We start from the raw sequence: 16,630 nt of genomic DNA on the forward strand, positions 1-16,630 counted from the left end.
CGTGGTTTTAGAAATTATTTAAGTCTTTGGTGCTTATTTGTGAATTGTAATTAATTATAAATTAATTATAATTGCTAAATAACTCTAAGGGTTAATTGGCAAATATGTAAACATATATATATGTATACACGTGTGATACATAGAGGTATGCAGGGCCGAATCTGCGATTCCCACACGCGGCCAAAAGGAGAAAAGTTGAGTGGAGGTGTTCGGCTAAGGAAAAAAAAGCCGCCCCCCACCCTTTGCTCGAGACCAATCGAAGGAAATTAGTTCTCTTCTTGACCGCCCGTTGTATGTGGAGTTCAACTCCCGTTTCACTTTTGCTCGAGAGCATAGGCCGATCATGTGGGCGACCCGTGAAGACTAGTGCGAGTCGAGAAGGAACGACCCCTTGGCGATAGACACATTCGTATGAACAAGTTAGAGACCGAACACTTGAGCGACTTCAGGTTATTATTCGAAAAGACGATTACTTGGCTATTTTGCAGGGATTTTTTGATCGAGATAGCTTTCAATAAAACCTTAATAGGATTGTCAAGTTCGTATTATTTAATCGTGGCAAAGTGATACAACACATTCGAAATAAGATTCCGGATATTGATCATGCATATAAGAATGAATGAAATTTTAATTTATCATTCATTTCGCTTCACGCTACGTTTTTGGTATCGTTTTCTATCAAAACATTCGTGTGACAAGAAACAGAACCGGCTCAAAATGCCCGGTCTTTCTTGTGAAGTAAACTAGTACATAAGTCGTTCTTCACTTAAGCTGATCTAGATTTTACGACTGAGGGCCATTGCCGATTACCACCTAATCAGGTTCAGGTGCTATTGTCGAGAATCGAATAGTATAAAGAGTGTTCAAGTCCATGGGTTAGTGGGCTACCGGTACCTGGGTCTAAGGCCGTTCGAACATAAACAAAAGAAATTATTGGGTTGTCATCTCAATTAAGACAGGTTCGAGAAAGACTCACCGTGGAATTAAGAATGCGTGTGGTCGAATGAGTAGAATCCTTAGTTTACATTTTACGTTGTTTGGGTGTAAAGAAAATTCGTGTACTTGCATTTCCGAGGAAGAATTTTATACGATCTTGGTGGTCAAAACTTTACATTGGAGTACACTTAATTTTAACTTTAACTTTAATTTTAACTCAACACACTACATAATAAAAATACACATTTTTCAATTTAAAAATTTTAACTTTAACTTTAATTCAACACACTACATAACAAAAACATACGTTTCCCAAGTCAAATTTATAATCATATCTCATTTGTCATTTTCCACGATCAAAATCAAAATCAAAATCAAAATAACTTTAACTCTCAATCCAATCCAAACGCCCTTATATTTCTCATATAATCAACCCAAGTTCTGTCTCCCTACGTATGTCCTCTCAGCAATTTATGGGATAGAAGATTGTTGAGGGAACGATTTTTATAAAGTGAGGGGATTGCATAATACAGAACCGCAAACACATACTTATTTGATCTCAATCACCATCAGTTGATCGAATTATTTAACGACTCAATATGTACCGGTTAATTAAAAGTCGAAGTGTTGATCGATGCCATTCAAAAAAGAAAAAGAAAAAATGGGTTCCAAAAAGAGACCGGTGAGGTTGGACTTGTGCCTGCGCATGCTCGCGGATCAGTCCAGTCGGGACTCGATGGAGACTAGGCAGCTGTCGGCTGGCTGCGTTTGAAAGTCATCCTTCCTCCGACGGACGGACCAGGACGGAACTCTTCTTCTTTCGCCTCTCTCTCTCTCTCTCTATCCTCCTAATTATTGTTCTTCATAGTGTTTTATTTATTAAAATCCCCTGTTTTTGCTGTTGTTCTTTCATCTTCATTATCAAAAGAAAAATAATTAATAATATCTATATATATATATATATATGCATGTATTATAGGTATGGTATAATGGCAGTTAAAAGGAAGACAATGCCGAATTAGACAGATGACATGGAATTACTAAATCAATCAGCTAATGTAATTATATTAATAACAATATATACACTGCTTTTCTTTTACCCTAACACCAGAAATAGCACGATTGGTATACACCAAATCAGCACATGCCCATGTTCATTTCACTCAGTAGAAGACACCAGTTACACAATTATACCGAACGGGGAGAGGAAGGGAAGGAGAAGAAGGAACAAAGAGAAAAGAGGACCCGTTCGATCACCTTTTATTACCTTGTCTCAGGCGCTGTCTCCAGCTCCATTCCAGAGGGAAAACAAAACAAATTGGTCGGGTCGGGTCTGGAGGCATGTAAGATTGTTAGCATTCGTTAATGAAGTCCGAGCAGTCATAGTTGTGGTCAGAAGATCGATCAGTTCCTCTCTACACAGTGTCTGTTGTTGCTGTCAGGTGTTTCAGGGTGTTGGTAGTACGCGATGCAACTGTAATACGTGGGTTCTCAAGCTACAGTCTTTCACCTGTCACCAGCAATTCCATAGATGAGAGTCGGAGACAGATATGAGAGAGTGATTAATCAAATTTCCATCCGATCTCTCCAGGGAAACAGAAAACGTCATGAAAGTGAGTTTATTTAAGAGAAACAGTCGAGAGTTTGATTTTATCCATTAGAAGCTATCACCATTTTGTGGTATACGAGGATAAGAAGAAATTCCAACAAGTCCAGCTTAATTATCATGACTGAACAAGTCATCATGGGACGAGAAATTCCATCAAACTGTAACCAAGATTAAGACTCACCTGCAATGTTGCTAATCCGGACAAGAAATCTCTGCACTGGTCAAGGGAAAGCCGTTCTTTCACCGATACATTTACAAGTTCAGCTACCAAGGAGTTCATGTCCTCGACCTGCCGATCAACAGTTCGGCTTCGATCATGTTTACCCAACTGAAAAATTGTGTAGGAAGAATATTTAAAATGACGGAAATTGCCACTAGTCAAGGCAACCATGACTAAATTGGAGTTTAAATTAACAAAAATCCTGACATTAGGACTCGATAAAAATATGAAAATTGCAAATGCATAAGGAGAGTATACAAAGGAAGCATTAAAAAAAAAAAACTTCGGTTAATACATCGTAGATGTTTCCACAAGTAGCATTGATCCAATATAACGGTCCTGTTTGAGGTTTGAATTTCTAGTTATTGCTTGGTATAGCACTTAGACATTGAGGAACATGATAAACACTTATATAAGGAGCTTTTGCTTCGAATTACTGGTGTGGATATAATCTTAATCTTGATATTAAAAAATTGAGTAACGGATATGCCGCAGTGAAATGGAATAAATAAGAAAAGTACCTTTGAGGACAGTGAGCATATAGAGGATGCCATTGCCTGCATCACATCAACCGCTGAACCTATGGCATCCTTCAAATTTTGTACATCAGCCTGTCATTGTAAAAGCATGATATTAATTTGATATACCTCAAAGTATTAAGTGAAAAACAAAATATCAGCAACCCCGAATTATGAGTTACTACCACCAGCATATCAGAACAAAGACTGGGCCCAACCAGTCACATTGGGTTCCAGGCAATTCTGAGACGGTTCTCAGAAAAAAAGAATATGCAAATGAACTCGATGAAACCAGCATTTTCTTCCTTTGAACTGGTTCCTTTTCCTTTCAATTTATTTAGTTCACATTGTAATAAATAGTTATTTCCATAATTTTGCAAAATCTGATTGAACCCATTGACCCTCCAGTCCATTTCTGAAAAAAATGCACCGGAACAATTGTATTTTCTCTTTGTTACTTACTGTTGCTTTTCCAATCACTGGAAGACGGAGAGTGCTTGCCTGCAGAGCTTCAGTTGCCCCAAGAAAGGAGCTCGTATGCTCTTTCTCCAAAAGAGACCACTCGTCCAGATAAGCTATCTATATCCAAGCAAAAGAAGGCATCAGCTATAGATGCCTAACCAATGATAATCACATCAAAGGACCGCGGAAATCTGAAAACAAAACATATGTAGGAGCTAATCTAACAAGGTATCATATAAAGAAACCCGAGCAATGGCACAGGTACTTCATAGCTTGTTTGTTCACAACATAATGCTAATCGAACACAGTATTCTGCTTCCAATTATGGATTAATTATTGTGACCACCAAAATTAAATATAGATATTTGCAACATAATTCCAAATTTAAAGAAGTTGATAAACCTACAGAGAGACTTAATTAAAAAAGAAAAGTAATCTAAAGCCCTAAAATCAGTAGCACCCAATTAAATTATTGTCCGTCCAGGAAAGGAGAGATTTTATTACAAAGCAGATATAGAAAGATTATTCTAGGTGAACAAACTATAACTACTTATTTTTGTGAAGCCCATCACAATGAGGGCATGGTGATTGCTCGCAGAACTCAAACAATTCAGCAGCATAAGTAGATTGAAAACAGACATTAATTTGGTACTTAAAAGTATGGGAGTACCTTTTGGTCCCAGCACTAAATAGTATACCAGCAACCACAAAAAATATCCAATGAAACTATTGATGGATTTCAAAGAGGATTTCACTTCAAAAAAGATAGGCTTCGTATATTACCTGTCCCTTTAGAATTGCAGTTAGCTTCAACTTCTGCCTCAGCAAAAGCAACTTCATCCTTTTCAGGATGACAGTATGCTGCAGCTCTGATATTGTAACCCACGCATTCCACAAATTTTTCTGATAGAGAGTAAAATCAAGAACTCATGACTATATATACAATTAGACATGAGGAAACACATCTACGTTACATGTGTACCCTCTTGCATGGAAATGTTTGGAGTCTTATTTCTGAACCCATCTCCCATTATATAGATTTTAGTGGAGTTGGCACCAGCAAGAACTTACTTTCTCTCATCTCCAAGTAGACAATACAAGGTCTCGTTCAAGTAGGCCAGAAAATAGAGCACAGTATCATGCATCTTTCGAATTTGCATACTTTCAATCTAAGGAGAGCATTCACTATCTACATCACCAAATGCAAGACACCAGAAAGACAAGATTTGCAGTACAACTCAGTAAAGGATGAAGACACATAAAACTCAAACCTTCCTCATTAGGCAAGGTTTCGGATGAAATCCCCAAAATGGAAAGAGGATGCTTACATTTGGCACATAATACAATCAATGGCATGTGCATATCAGACCAGAGCTGTCAAGAAAGCATAGAGGTAACATCTCTAGCGCCTACCCAACTGTTCCATATTCCTCTAATGGCTCTTGCCAATTGTCCATATCCAAAAGTTAACAAAGTAACAAACCTATTTTTGCTTTACCAGATTGAAGCACAATTCTATCACCATAATAATGAAGCTATCACTGGGGGAACTGCTATTCATGCTCAATACACAGAGGTTATGTTCACCCAAACATTTCTAAGCAGATGATAGATCAGATCCCTGTGGAACTAATTCACAAAAGCATGAAAAAAAAGCCAGAAATAATACAATAGAGCACCTCTTTGACAACGAAGACAAGAAAAGAGAAACTTACTTCTGCGCTCAACCTCTGCACCGAGAAAGCAGCATCTGCTCTCGCGTTCACGAACCTCCACTGCAAGTATTGGTTATATAGAAGCCTTAACAGGTGTGCCTCAAAAATGCGGTCCTCCCCCATCTTCCCTCTTCGCACATCCATCGAGAAACTAAGAATCGAAGGCATACTACATGAGTTACCATTCAAATTCCCCGAACTTGGCCTAACCCGAGAGGGACTCGATATCCCCCTCGAAGGAGACGAAGCTGTTGAGGCCCACATCTTACTCGGAGAAGCGGGTCGCGTAGCCCCTCTGACAGGAGATGCCATTGTCCGAGAAGAACCCAGTGGGCTGTCAGAACTGAACCTCTTCGATTGAGAAAGCTTATTGGGTATCCCTGCAATTCTTGATCCCGGACTTGTCGAGAGAGGTGACCCGGGATCCTGTAGGCGGCGTAACCGACTATTGGTCTCTTGCCAGAACCTAGCAGAAACAACAATCCCTCTTGGCACACTTTTCGGCTTCGTGATCCCACCACAGTCTTGAACCCCATTAGTGCTCCCAGAGGACACACTATCAGTATCAGAGGTAGTGAGATCACAATTAGCACTCGACTCGTTCAAGGAGTTGGTATCAGGGGGTTGAGGAATACCCTTTAAGAACTCAACTTTACCCAAATCTAAGCTCAACCTCCCATCAAAGGACATCCTCCTACCATTGCTACCCTCCTCAATCATGGAATGCTGCAACAGCTTGCTCAAATTCCCAGATCCAAACCCAATCAACTTCCTTTTCTCATCACTAATCCTAGAATAATCAACGCTCCTAGAGAAAGAATTGACATTCGAACTCGAATTCGCTTGGCGGGTCCTGGCAGGCCAGCGATGCGTGTGCTGATCCACCGGCTTAGAATTCTCGCTCTGATCCCTGACCGGGGTGAGGGTGGCCCGCCTCCTCTCAGGAGTGGCAGCCTTCTTCGCCTTACTGACAGGGAGCGAAAATGCCTCACCTTGAAACGAGACCGACAGGCTCCGGGTGGAGGTGATCAGGAGCTTGGCCGCTGCGGAAACCTCTCCACCGCCCGAATTCCCCGAAGGGACTGGGGTAGTGGACCTGGCTGTGCCTGGGCGCCGCCTGTCCACAGACTGGGCCCGCTTCTGGGCAGGGGAAGGGGATGGGGCCGAGTTAGTGGAACGAGAGAGGAGGGGAGAGGCGAATCGGCGGGAGCTCGTGGAGGACGAGGTGGTGGTCGTTGTGGCTGTCGTAGCCGTAGAACAGTTCGTGGTAGAAGTGGAAGGAGAAGGAGAGAGGTAGCGAGAAGGGACATTCTTGGATTTGGGTTTTCTGGGGTAAGCGGTGGGAGTTGGGGCCGAGGACAATGCAGGTGGATTTGGGGGTTGTGTGAGGGAACGAGCTCGAGAGGGGCTCGGGGTCGCCGGTGGTGGGTCGGGAATGGCGGCGGAGGCAGCCACCATCATCGGCGGTTGCGGAGGAGGAGGAAAGAGGTCTAGGGGATGTGGGAATCTCAGTCCCTCACATTGCTCTGAGTCTGCACATAGAAGGGGAGAGAGAGCTGAATGAACTGCGACAATGGAGAATTTGAAGGAAATAGGAGAAGGAGAAGGCGTCGAGGGTAGGGGAGGGGATGGGAGGGGCGAGGAAGATTTAGCAAATTCCCAGTCGAAGCTTGGGAACAGTTGCTCTCAGCTCAGCTGCAGCTGCTTCCAATGTCTGTGTTTTAGTGAGAGAAAGAGACCGACAAGACACAGAGAGAGAGAGAGAGAGAGAGAGAGAGAGATGTGTGTGTGTGTGCGCGCGCGCGTGAGAGAGTTGCAGGTGGGCCTTTTCTTTTGGGCTTCGTTGGGTTTTCCCTTTTCTTTGCTGTGTGAATCTCTGAGACGACAAATATTTTTTTTTTACTAAAAATATATGATGATGATGATTATATTATAATTATAATTATAATAATTAATAGCATAATTTTATTAGTTATTACAGCCAATGCCAATTTTCTTCTTAATTAATCATTTTATAATGGACTTCGAATTAATATCTGTCCCCCTATGACTTTGCATAAGAAAAGCCCCAGCTTAGAATTGTCAACAGGTGCCATTCTGATCAGCACCGTACTACATCATCGTGGTATGTCTGTGTTGGGCAACGACGGTAAACAATTTTTTCTAACACTTCCACATCATTAATCTCGCATGCACATATTTTTTGGGACAGATACTCTTTATGTTTTCCAAGGGAGCTCGGGCGACATATCGATAGTGATTATCTCGCAAAAACTCATCGAAAAGGTCCTACTTTGTTGATTATCCTTTTTCCTCCGCTAGAGTTTTAGGAGTGACCTAAGATCAAGTAATGCTCGTATCTCGCTACTGCTTAAACTCGTGTTACAAATCCGAGCGAGCAGCGAAAGAGTTAGCCATTGCATGATGTTTTCTCATCAACGACTCTTTCTCGAAGATGAAGTTTACGAGCAAAATACTCATTGTGTACAAATTCAGACATAATTTCCAAATTATTGATAGTGGAAAATGCAACCTTTTCTTTCTTCCTCAGAACTCATAATTGTGCTTTCGTTGTTAAGCAAAGTAATTAACAAGTAGGAGATTTGCGGAATATCATCGCATTGCATATATAATAAAGTCATCATTAGTTCCCATTGTGCTTTACTGATCTCAATAAGATAAGTGGCTGTTGATTAGGGCACAAGTTAATTATACACATATATGTAACACACACACACACACACATATATATATATAGCCCCCACATGTTATGCGTGTATAAATACATATATTAGTGTGTGTGTACATATTTCAGTTAGAAGATGGGAGAGGGAAGAGGGCGTAGAAAATGAATGAACCAACTCCCATGAAAGGAGCATCCAAGCAGAAGAAGTCAACGTGGGAAACATGCTCAGATCAAATTAATTTGATATTTCTTTGGTGTGTACCAGGAAGCCAATTGATCCCGACTAATCAAAGATCGAGTCGGGTTAGAGCATTAAATGATAAAACTTTTCAGTTAGAAGATGGGTGAGGGAAGAGGGAGTAGAAAATGAATGAACCAACTCCCATGAAAGGAGCATCCAAGCAGAAGAAGTCAATGTGGGAAACCTGCTAAGATCAAATTAATTTGATATTTCTTTGGTGTGCACCAGGAAGTCAATAGAGGTCAACTAATCAAAGATTGAGTCGAGTTGAACCATTAAAGGATAAAACTCTTCCAACGTTGATTTTTTTATTCATAATACTCAAATTCGAAATCTTGTTCCAAGGGAAGGTGCGTTAAATAACCAAGGAATGTTATTAATTAACTTAAAATTTTGTATATGATACTAAAAAGAAAGAGACATTTCTTCTTAGCAAAGCTGAGATTAATAATATATAAATCACCTCTCAATTATCGTAAAATTCTCTATAAGATCCAATGTCCCTTTCCGTTGCTCTCAGTTAATAATATCCCTTGCTTTCCTTCCCCACTTTTCTCCTTCTTTGCCACATTCCCTCCCTTTCTACGTCTTCGCCGAGAATCAACATTTTATTTAGGATGCCGTGTTAGTCTGAACCGATTAAACTTCGCGAAGATCCCGTACATGCATGCCTCATACCGTCTACACGAGACCCGCCTACCTCATCAAACAGAATAATTGTATATCTAGTATGCAATAGCAATCTTGAATTATGATAGAGAAGTAAGTGAACAATCAAATCGGTTAAATAATAACAAATACTAAGTTGAACCGTATGGAAATATGCAGAGAGTTCTGAATTACAATGAAGGGGTATTTTTAATATGGTCTTGACATGACTTGGAAGCAAATTTCTAGTTGACTGATTATGACTTTGTTAGTAGTTTAACAGAGTCAACCATATAGCTGCTGTATGTATAAACGCTCTTGCATGTATATGCAACGCCCGTACAATCAAAACTACGCACGAGAGATATTCCCACCTCACCTACTACCAGACGCTTTCGACAAGAGACTTAAAGTTGGAGTTGCCATCGCGTCCTTTCGCTCTATACCACGCTTGTGGACATTACCCGATATCAACTAACGAAAGATCAAGGAGGCTGCTACTTGTTTCACGAAGGGACATGAGAGAGAGATGAGATGACTTGAAGCTCACTCAATTAATTAATTGAGTTAAAAGCAAAACACAACCACTACTACTTGACAAGATTAATTGTCTACTAATTATTAATTAGTTTAACCCACCTCTCAGGTTGGTTATAAAATTAAGACGAATGATTTTGCTCCGGTCCCATTGCTTTCAAATTTCGCTTCCTTCTTCTTATATAAAATTAAACGCAATCATAAACACGGAATGGAGAGGGACCAAAACAAACTGACCCCTGGCGGTCCATATTTGTGACCATGACATTGATGATAACTTGTCCCGTCTATGCTTTACCATCAAAATCACTCAATCATATAACCTTCACATATCACTCGATCCACACAATCACTCAACCATATAACCTTCACATATCACTCGATCCACACAACAGAATAACTCGCAACTATGGTTTAGTTTTCAATATGGAGTACAGTCTAGGTATTTAAGAATGTACCAGGATGAACTCATATTGAGACAAAAAGGAAGTATTGTAACATTTTTAAGTGTTATGTGATCTCTAACCTCTCCAGGGTCCATGAAGTTCGATGTATCCAAAGACTAGTAATAACAGTGTACAATACGAGAAAGTAATTCGATAACTCAACAAGGTGAGTAATTCATCAAAATAAGCATAAAGAATGGAAGACTTTCAAGCAACCGAAGGTATCATGCTTCAAGTTCCAAAATTCGGTTAAACATCAGCAAACACTAGATGATTTAAGTGGACATAATTCAAAGTTGCTACCAAACCAGAAAAGCTTATAACTCAAATCGCACTCTTGAGCAAGATCCTCATGTATGCTTAAAAGCGAGCTGATGTATCTTCACCGGTACTGCAGTGAACAATATACATGGATCAGAAGGAAGCTATTGAGTAATCAACGAGAAAAGTTGACATAGTTATAGCAAAAAGATGCATTCAGGTTAGGATAGGCGAGATAAATTCACCTTAATGAAGCCAATCTCCTTGGCATTGCTGCGGAAACACTGTCTGCAGCACATGAGCCCGTACTTCCTGATCAACCCATGGGGGTTGCCACAAACACGGCTGCAGAGCCAAGAGAAATTTCGGTCAATAGTGAAGTAGTAGGAGACTAATCCCAATGACCTAACATTTCTAGTTTTCAGCTTGAATGCAGGTGGCGTTAAGCACAACTTTACAGAGCAAGTGCATAGAGCTTGAAAAAATGTCCATTTCATCATTAAGTGCATCAAAACTAGATAGATCCATAGATTTTTCACTAAATAATTGGTGCTTAAAGCTTCCCTTCTACAATTATGCCTTTCTTCTTAAACATCCTTCTTAGCAGACATTTAACTTGCAAGGAATCCCAATTCTTAACTTGTACCAAAGGGGTACCAGTAGCCTTAAGGGAAGCCAAAACTGATTATCCCGAAAGAGAATGGTCCCCGAAACCCTGTCTAGCTTTAGCTTTTACTCAAAACGAGCAGAAAGACAAGCAGCCCCAAAATTGCAAAAAACAAGCAACTCAATTTCTTCTTAAACATCCTTCTCAGCAGACATTTAACTTGCAAGGAATCCCATTTCTTAACTTGTACCAAAGGGGCAACAGTAGCCTTAAGGGAAGCCAAAACTGATTATCCCGAAAGAGAATGGTTCCTAAAACCCTGTCTGGCTTTAGCTTTTACTCGAAACGAGTAGAAAGACAAGCAGCCCAAAAATCACAAGAAGCAACTCTCACAATTCAACTTGAAAATGAAATGCTACGAGAACAAGAATAGAAGCAGCAAAACCAAAACCAAATCCAATGCAGTATTGACTGCATCCTCCTTATCCGAGATTTGTGGATAAGACCCAGTGACAGGACATAACGCGAAAGTAACAGATGTTCCAAACCATATTCATAGACAAACTTGCTGGAACCAGAATGTCTGTTCCATGTACTCCACAACCAAAAGGTCAAGCAAAATTGCATAAACTCCCTCAATCTCAACCCAACCATAACGTCCCTCAACAAAATCGAAGTAGATTAAAGAACAAGCGGCAACTAAGCATGTAATCAGCGCCATCTTCAACCAACACTCAGAAGCACATAACAGTCGCGCATCATCATGTAATTACAGCAAGCAGACAAGCAGAAACTTAACCGAAACCTAACCATCCTCCAGAATCAATCTCGCTTAGCTTCAGATTATAGGACGAAATGATGAGCTAGGAATAAGAAACCAATTACCAGGCGCGAGAGCCAGGACCGTAGTTCTTGGGGTGAGAGTTCCAGACGTTCGAGTGACCCATTGCCGCTGCTGATTCGTCCCACTCTCGGTATCTACCTGTTTCTCTCCGCGGCTGTGGAACCCTAACAATGGAGGGAAGATGGAGAATTTGCTTAATTTATACTGAGATTGGTCAAAAACCCTACTTCAGCCGACGCTTCCTTCGTCTTACGGTTCGGGTCGGATTTTATGAGAGTAGGCCTTACTAATTGGGGGCCCAGCCCATCCTTTCAAGTCCGCCCAACATCGGCCCAAGCTTAGCGGGCAGAACGGGGGATTGGTGAGCCACAATAGGTCCCCTATTCTGGCGAAATTGTTATTGGGACCCTGAAAGAGTGAAATGTTTCTAAAACGCACAAGTGAATGATTCAGCCAAAGAACGTTACGGGTGCAAATGGCAAATTCTCTCTGTCTATCAATACCATCGAGCTGAGAAGTAGAGTGGGCTTTCTGCTTGATGTAATCTCATTGCCTTCCTTCTGATAGCACTCGAAAGAGAAATCGAATTAAATACAATGGAATCGTAAAACGATAGTTAAAATCTTTCATCATATGAATATTGTATCATGAACTGAAATCATATTTCAGGCGTTGTATAGCTTTTTACTCAATTAAATAATGCAACTTTATAATTATTTCTACATGAATTATCGGAATATACTCATCGAGAACGTATCTTTGTATATAATTCAAGCCGACCAAACGTGCAGCCTCTACCCTCGTCCACACAGGCTGTTTATCTTCAAGGAATTGCGGCGGTCTCGGACGTCCTTCTTTTGCAGCAAGGAGAGAAAACTTAACTCCAAGGGATTCGGCCTAATGATTAATGTGCACCCAAGTTTGCACCGAGATCCAAGTTCGAATTCCCCTGGAGCCACCGTAGCGCTTTTGGCATAATTACCCGCTCCGTATGTCGCCGGGAGTTCACGAAGCCTTGGGGATTAGTCGGGCGATGTCCGGACACCCCGGGTTAACAAAAAAAAAAAAAGAGAGAGGGAAAAACTTTGCGGCTTCTAATCGGCTAGCAAAAGAAGAAGAAAAATGGCAGTAGGCTTCTCCCTTTTTATTAGCCTTGTGCCACTCCGATATCTTTCTCTCTTTCGGGTTTGTGTGAGCGTGTTTAATGCCCCCACATTAATATATAAAACATATCCACACACACACACGTATATATATATATATATATATTTACATAATGACTCTCAATTAATTAATTTATTGCCGATATAGTGCCATTACACACATAAGTTATCTTACGACCAAAACTTCAAAAGAGAAAGACTATTATGTCATCGACATAAGTTTTCACATCTAGACTTTCTAACTATGAAAACTTTCCAAATAAGAAAACTCTCGTATTTCCTTATAAGGATTCACATCCATATCCAATTTGATTTCGGAATGTGATAGCAACCCTGTAACTATATTACAAGTTTAATCCGAGAATTGATTCCTAATTAACTGCCTTAAATAGACCCAATTCATCATCGGTTAAAACACATCCTATTATGTGCTATTAACTAGGTTCATCATTAAGTGACGATGGGATTATAATGCCAAACTCTTTTGACATTACTGGAAACTCTTTTCCATAACTAAAAGCATAATTCCCAATATGCTCTTAGCCTCCAAAGATCATGAGTAACACTTAACAATATGTTATGATAATTCAAATGGTGATAAATGTGTAATTTGAACATTCCAATGAATCAGTAGCCATATATGCCATATACTGGAGTCCCTTCATTGCAGATCCCAATCTAGTTAGGGCTATGATAAATGTCAATCCCTATAACTGACCATATCGAATATTTGAGTTTCTATTCATAGACCATCGTGACTTAATTAGAAACTCCGTTCTATTTTAAGTTCAACCATCTTGGCCAATGATTTCCTGATCAAGAATAAAACTCAAATCCATATGACATTTCACCGTTTACTTAAGTCAATGAATCCTTTCTCGAATGGTCACTTACTTCCATACATAACTAACCATGATCACTGTCTCCTGAATACCCATGCTTACCACAAGTATATAACCAGGAGCGTATCCTAACTATCTATATATGACATAACCATGCCATCTCGAGTTTAAAGACTATGTGTACTAATATGGTCTAGATAATATTCATTGACAACAGTAAAACATCATGTGAATATTATTTATACATCACGTTCGATTCATTTATCTCCATGAGTATCTACATGTTTGTCTCGATATCTAATATCGAACAGCATGAGATTCACTACTATATTTTCATTAGTATCCATATACTAATCATGGATATAGACAGAGGTAATGATCTATTTGGAATAATAGTGCCCAACCAAGATTCCAATGACCACGAACAATTTAAAGAACTTGTCCTAGATAACTCCGTTACTCATATTCTCAACTCTTTGGGAATGAAGTGTCTGTTAAATATCTTAAGGGCTTATTCTAATAAATGATTCACGAACAATAGAATAAATTTTATTGCCATAAATAAAAATTATGCAATTAAAATATCGGTTCTATGACATATAACTAACATGGTGATCAAGTCCAATCTTTTCAAGACGATTTGGCTTGAGCTTGACAACGCTCAGCTTGATTATACTCTTATTTGTTAGGTAGTGAGATGAAATGATGGATATTTTTTAAAATTGTTCAATGGGTTGAGATATGTGGGAGATGCCAAGACTTGAGTCCCATATTAGTCAAAGTCGATCAGCCCACCTCCTCCTATCTCCTTCACTAGAGTCCGGAAGACCATACCAAGACCAGAATTCCAACATTAAGAGAGGGCGAGCTATTGAATGGATTATAACATGTAGTAAATGTATTAAAACCACAAGTTACTTTAACTTTTTCACCACAGTAAAATAGTAACAAGTGAAACTACAGATATGATAAACCTATCAGATAGAATGAATGACAATCGGTGAGTTTCCCGTACTTTGCAATTGATTGTTCTTCGCACCTGCATAGTATTCTAAAACTCACGCATATGCAATTGTTTTCGTCTAAAAAAACTTTTGGGCAGAAAATGCAAAAAGTGAGACTTCAGGGTGCAAAAAACAAAATATCTCTCCATTCTCTCTCCCCCTCTTCACTCTCTACGGAAGCTAGTGCGCCCGGACGGAGAGGAAGAGTTGCAGCTGCAGAGCTTCTGGACTCTCTGAAAATGGCGGATCAAGCTCCGAATTCCTCTTCCTCCGCCGCTCTGGTACTCCCTCAAGCTCATAAACTGAAATACCCTAAACCCTTTTCCTCTCTCTTTCCTCTGAAACCATCGGCGGGAGATTCTTGCTACGGATGGTCTCATCTCGATTCGCTCCTTCCTTTCTTCCTCAGGAATTCGGAATCGAAGGAGATGAAGAGTTCATACACGGGGCTGCTTCGGGCTGGGTCGAGGCCCGGACGTCATGCGATCACTTGGGTTCTCTGTCTACTGATCTTCTTCACATTCCTACCCCTGACACTCCCTGCAACAGGTTAAGTGCAAAAAATTCTTCCTTTTCGGGGTTAACCTCTGCTCTGAACTTGGTGTTGCTCCATAACATTCTGATAATTTTTTTTGATTGATTTGATGAATGCAATTTGCTATTCAGAGCCACTACCAAAGCAGGATTAGTCCTTATTACTTGAGCAATGCAATTGCCAACATCGGCCTTATTAATCTTACGGGCCGGCTGATTATGCTTCCATATAAGACTGTCAACACCACGTGAAAGAAACGAGAACGTCTCTGTCGAACTGTTAGTTCTCGTGACAGCGAAGAACGACAGGAGAGATTCAGTAACTCGAAGGAAGGGGTGTCGTGGATATTACCCTTCCAAGGTCCTGTCATAGCTGCAAGGCTAGATCATTTAGTTTGCGATCAGTATGATTTAGGACAGGATTACATCACTATATGAAGGAGTTGCTCGATCTTCAAGAAATTCTTCATGCTCGGGATGATGTGCCTGCGAGCTCGTTGATCATGACTTACACCTTAGGAACCACACCAGTTGAGAGAACTTTCTACTCGGAAGATCCTTTGATTGATGAGCTGAGTTTTCGGTTGTTGGAAGCTGAAACTTTGTCCTGCACTATTAAGATTTCACTGCAGAAAACATGTATCAGATTTTACTTCTTTATCTCAAGTGTCGAATTTTATATCTATTAGGTGCGACCACCCGAGCGAGAACTGGCTGTGCCTGTGCTGCAAGGGAGTTCTCTGCAGCCGGTTCGTGAACAAGCACATGCTCCAGCATTATCAGCAGAGCAACCACTCTTTGGCACTTAGCTTCAGGTACTTATTGATGTTTCCTGAAATTGGTTATTTTCTTTCTCATACACACAAGCAATTCTGCCCTTACGAAAGTCTCTCTTGTTGCCCGGCAGCAGTGATCTATCGGTATGGTGTTTCGCCTGTGATGCATATCTAGACGCTCAAGTGATTTCGCAGCTCCGTCCTGTCCATGAAACTGCATATATACTAAAGTTCAGTGAGCCCCCACCTTTTAGGACCATGGAAATGCAGACTATTGGGGAAAATCCATAAGATGGTTCACCATCAGGCAGTTAGCTCTTATCTGGCAATTTACGTGGACCTTGGATAGGAATATGATCTTGATTTCTCTATTTTGTAAAGACCGCGTCAATATGTCCGCGCAAATCTAAAGATCATATGCATATCTTTGAGCAAGTATTCTCCCATCTGATCGTCAAACTTTATGGCTGCTACTCATTCTATCCATGGTTTAAAGGCTGATGATTTCTTGTGTAGAATAATTCCTGAAGAAAATGGATGGCCGATCAAGTATATTCACATCATGCTAAGTTCCAGTGTAT

General features: G+C 40.3%; 3 protein-coding genes across 5 annotated transcripts; 1 reads left to right on the forward strand and 2 right to left on the reverse strand.

Moving 5' to 3' along the window:
• Positions 1-1,970: 1,970 nt before the first annotated feature.
• On the reverse strand, positions 1,971-7,264 carry LOC116205209 (QWRF motif-containing protein 2-like). Of its 3 annotated transcripts, none has more exons than XM_031537725.1 (6): positions 5,461-7,260; positions 4,529-4,648; positions 3,746-3,862; positions 3,287-3,376; positions 2,727-2,834; positions 1,971-2,446 (listed from the first exon to the last, which is right to left on the reverse strand). In XM_031537725.1, the coding sequence occupies exons 1-6, from the start codon at positions 6,919-6,921 to the stop codon at positions 2,384-2,386; spliced, it is 1,959 nt and encodes a 652-aa protein (XP_031393585.1). In that variant the 5' UTR covers positions 6,922-7,260; the 3' UTR covers positions 1,971-2,383. The 3 variants fall into 3 exon arrangements, with proteins under 3 accessions (XP_031393585.1, XP_031393584.1, XP_031393586.1); XM_031537724.1 differs by having other exon boundaries at positions 2,727-2,873; positions 5,461-7,259; XM_031537726.1 differs by lacking the exons at positions 1,971-2,446; positions 2,727-2,834 and having other exon boundaries at positions 5,457-7,264.
• Positions 7,265-10,087: 2,823 nt separating this feature from the next.
• LOC116202436 (40S ribosomal protein S29) lies at positions 10,088-11,931 on the reverse strand. Its single transcript, XM_031533979.1, has 3 exons — positions 11,772-11,931; positions 10,525-10,624; positions 10,088-10,409 (listed from the first exon to the last, which is right to left on the reverse strand). Exons 1-3 carry the CDS (start codon positions 11,831-11,833, stop codon positions 10,401-10,403), a joined length of 171 nt encoding a protein of 56 aa, XP_031389839.1. The 5' UTR covers positions 11,834-11,931; the 3' UTR covers positions 10,088-10,400.
• Positions 11,932-14,864: 2,933 nt separating this feature from the next.
• On the forward strand, positions 14,865-16,564 carry LOC116205455 (histone deacetylase 6). Its single transcript, XM_031538074.1, has 4 exons — positions 14,865-15,020; positions 15,149-15,288; positions 15,963-16,088; positions 16,184-16,564. Exons 1-4 carry the CDS (start codon positions 14,979-14,981, stop codon positions 16,338-16,340), a joined length of 465 nt encoding a protein of 154 aa, XP_031393934.1. The 5' UTR covers positions 14,865-14,978; the 3' UTR covers positions 16,341-16,564.
• Positions 16,565-16,630: the final 66 nt, after the last annotated feature.

This window comes from Punica granatum, chromosome 4, assembly GCF_007655135.1.
Source record: "Punica granatum isolate Tunisia-2019 chromosome 4, ASM765513v2, whole genome shotgun sequence".
Taxonomy (NCBI): domain Eukaryota; kingdom Viridiplantae; phylum Streptophyta; class Magnoliopsida; order Myrtales; family Lythraceae; genus Punica; species Punica granatum.

What these genes read in the sequence shown, in the direction of transcription:
- LOC116205209 (XM_031537724.1), bottom strand. Translation starts at nt 6,921, where the DNA reads ATGATGGTGGCTGCCTCCGCCGCCATTCCCGACCCACCACCGGCGACC. An exon ending in CAGTGATTGGAAAAGCAACA is followed by an intron (nt 3,377 to 3,745) that starts GTAAGTAACAAA and finishes TTACAATGACAG; the next exon opens with GCTGATGTACAAAATTTGAA. An exon ending in TATGCTCACTGTCCTCAAAG is followed by an intron (nt 2,874 to 3,286) that starts GTACTTTTCTTA and finishes ACAATTTTTCAG; the next exon opens with TTGGGTAAACATGATCGAAG.
- LOC116202436 (XM_031533979.1), bottom strand. Translation starts at nt 11,833, where the DNA reads ATGGGTCACTCGAACGTCTGGAACTCTCACCCCAAGAACTACGGTCCT. An exon ending in GGTCCTGGCTCTCGCGCCTG is followed by an intron (nt 10,625 to 11,771) that starts GTAATTGGTTTC and finishes TTGGCTCTGCAG; the next exon opens with CCGTGTTTGTGGCAACCCCC.
- LOC116205455 (XM_031538074.1), top strand. Translation starts at nt 14,979, where the DNA reads ATGGCGGATCAAGCTCCGAATTCCTCTTCCTCCGCCGCTCTG. An exon ending in CCTGACACTCCCTGCAACAG is followed by an intron (nt 15,289 to 15,962) that starts GTTAAGTGCAAA and finishes TATATCTATTAG; the next exon opens with GTGCGACCACCCGAGCGAGA. An exon ending in TCTTTGGCACTTAGCTTCAG is followed by an intron (nt 16,089 to 16,183) that starts GTACTTATTGAT and finishes GCCCGGCAGCAG; the next exon opens with TGATCTATCGGTATGGTGTT.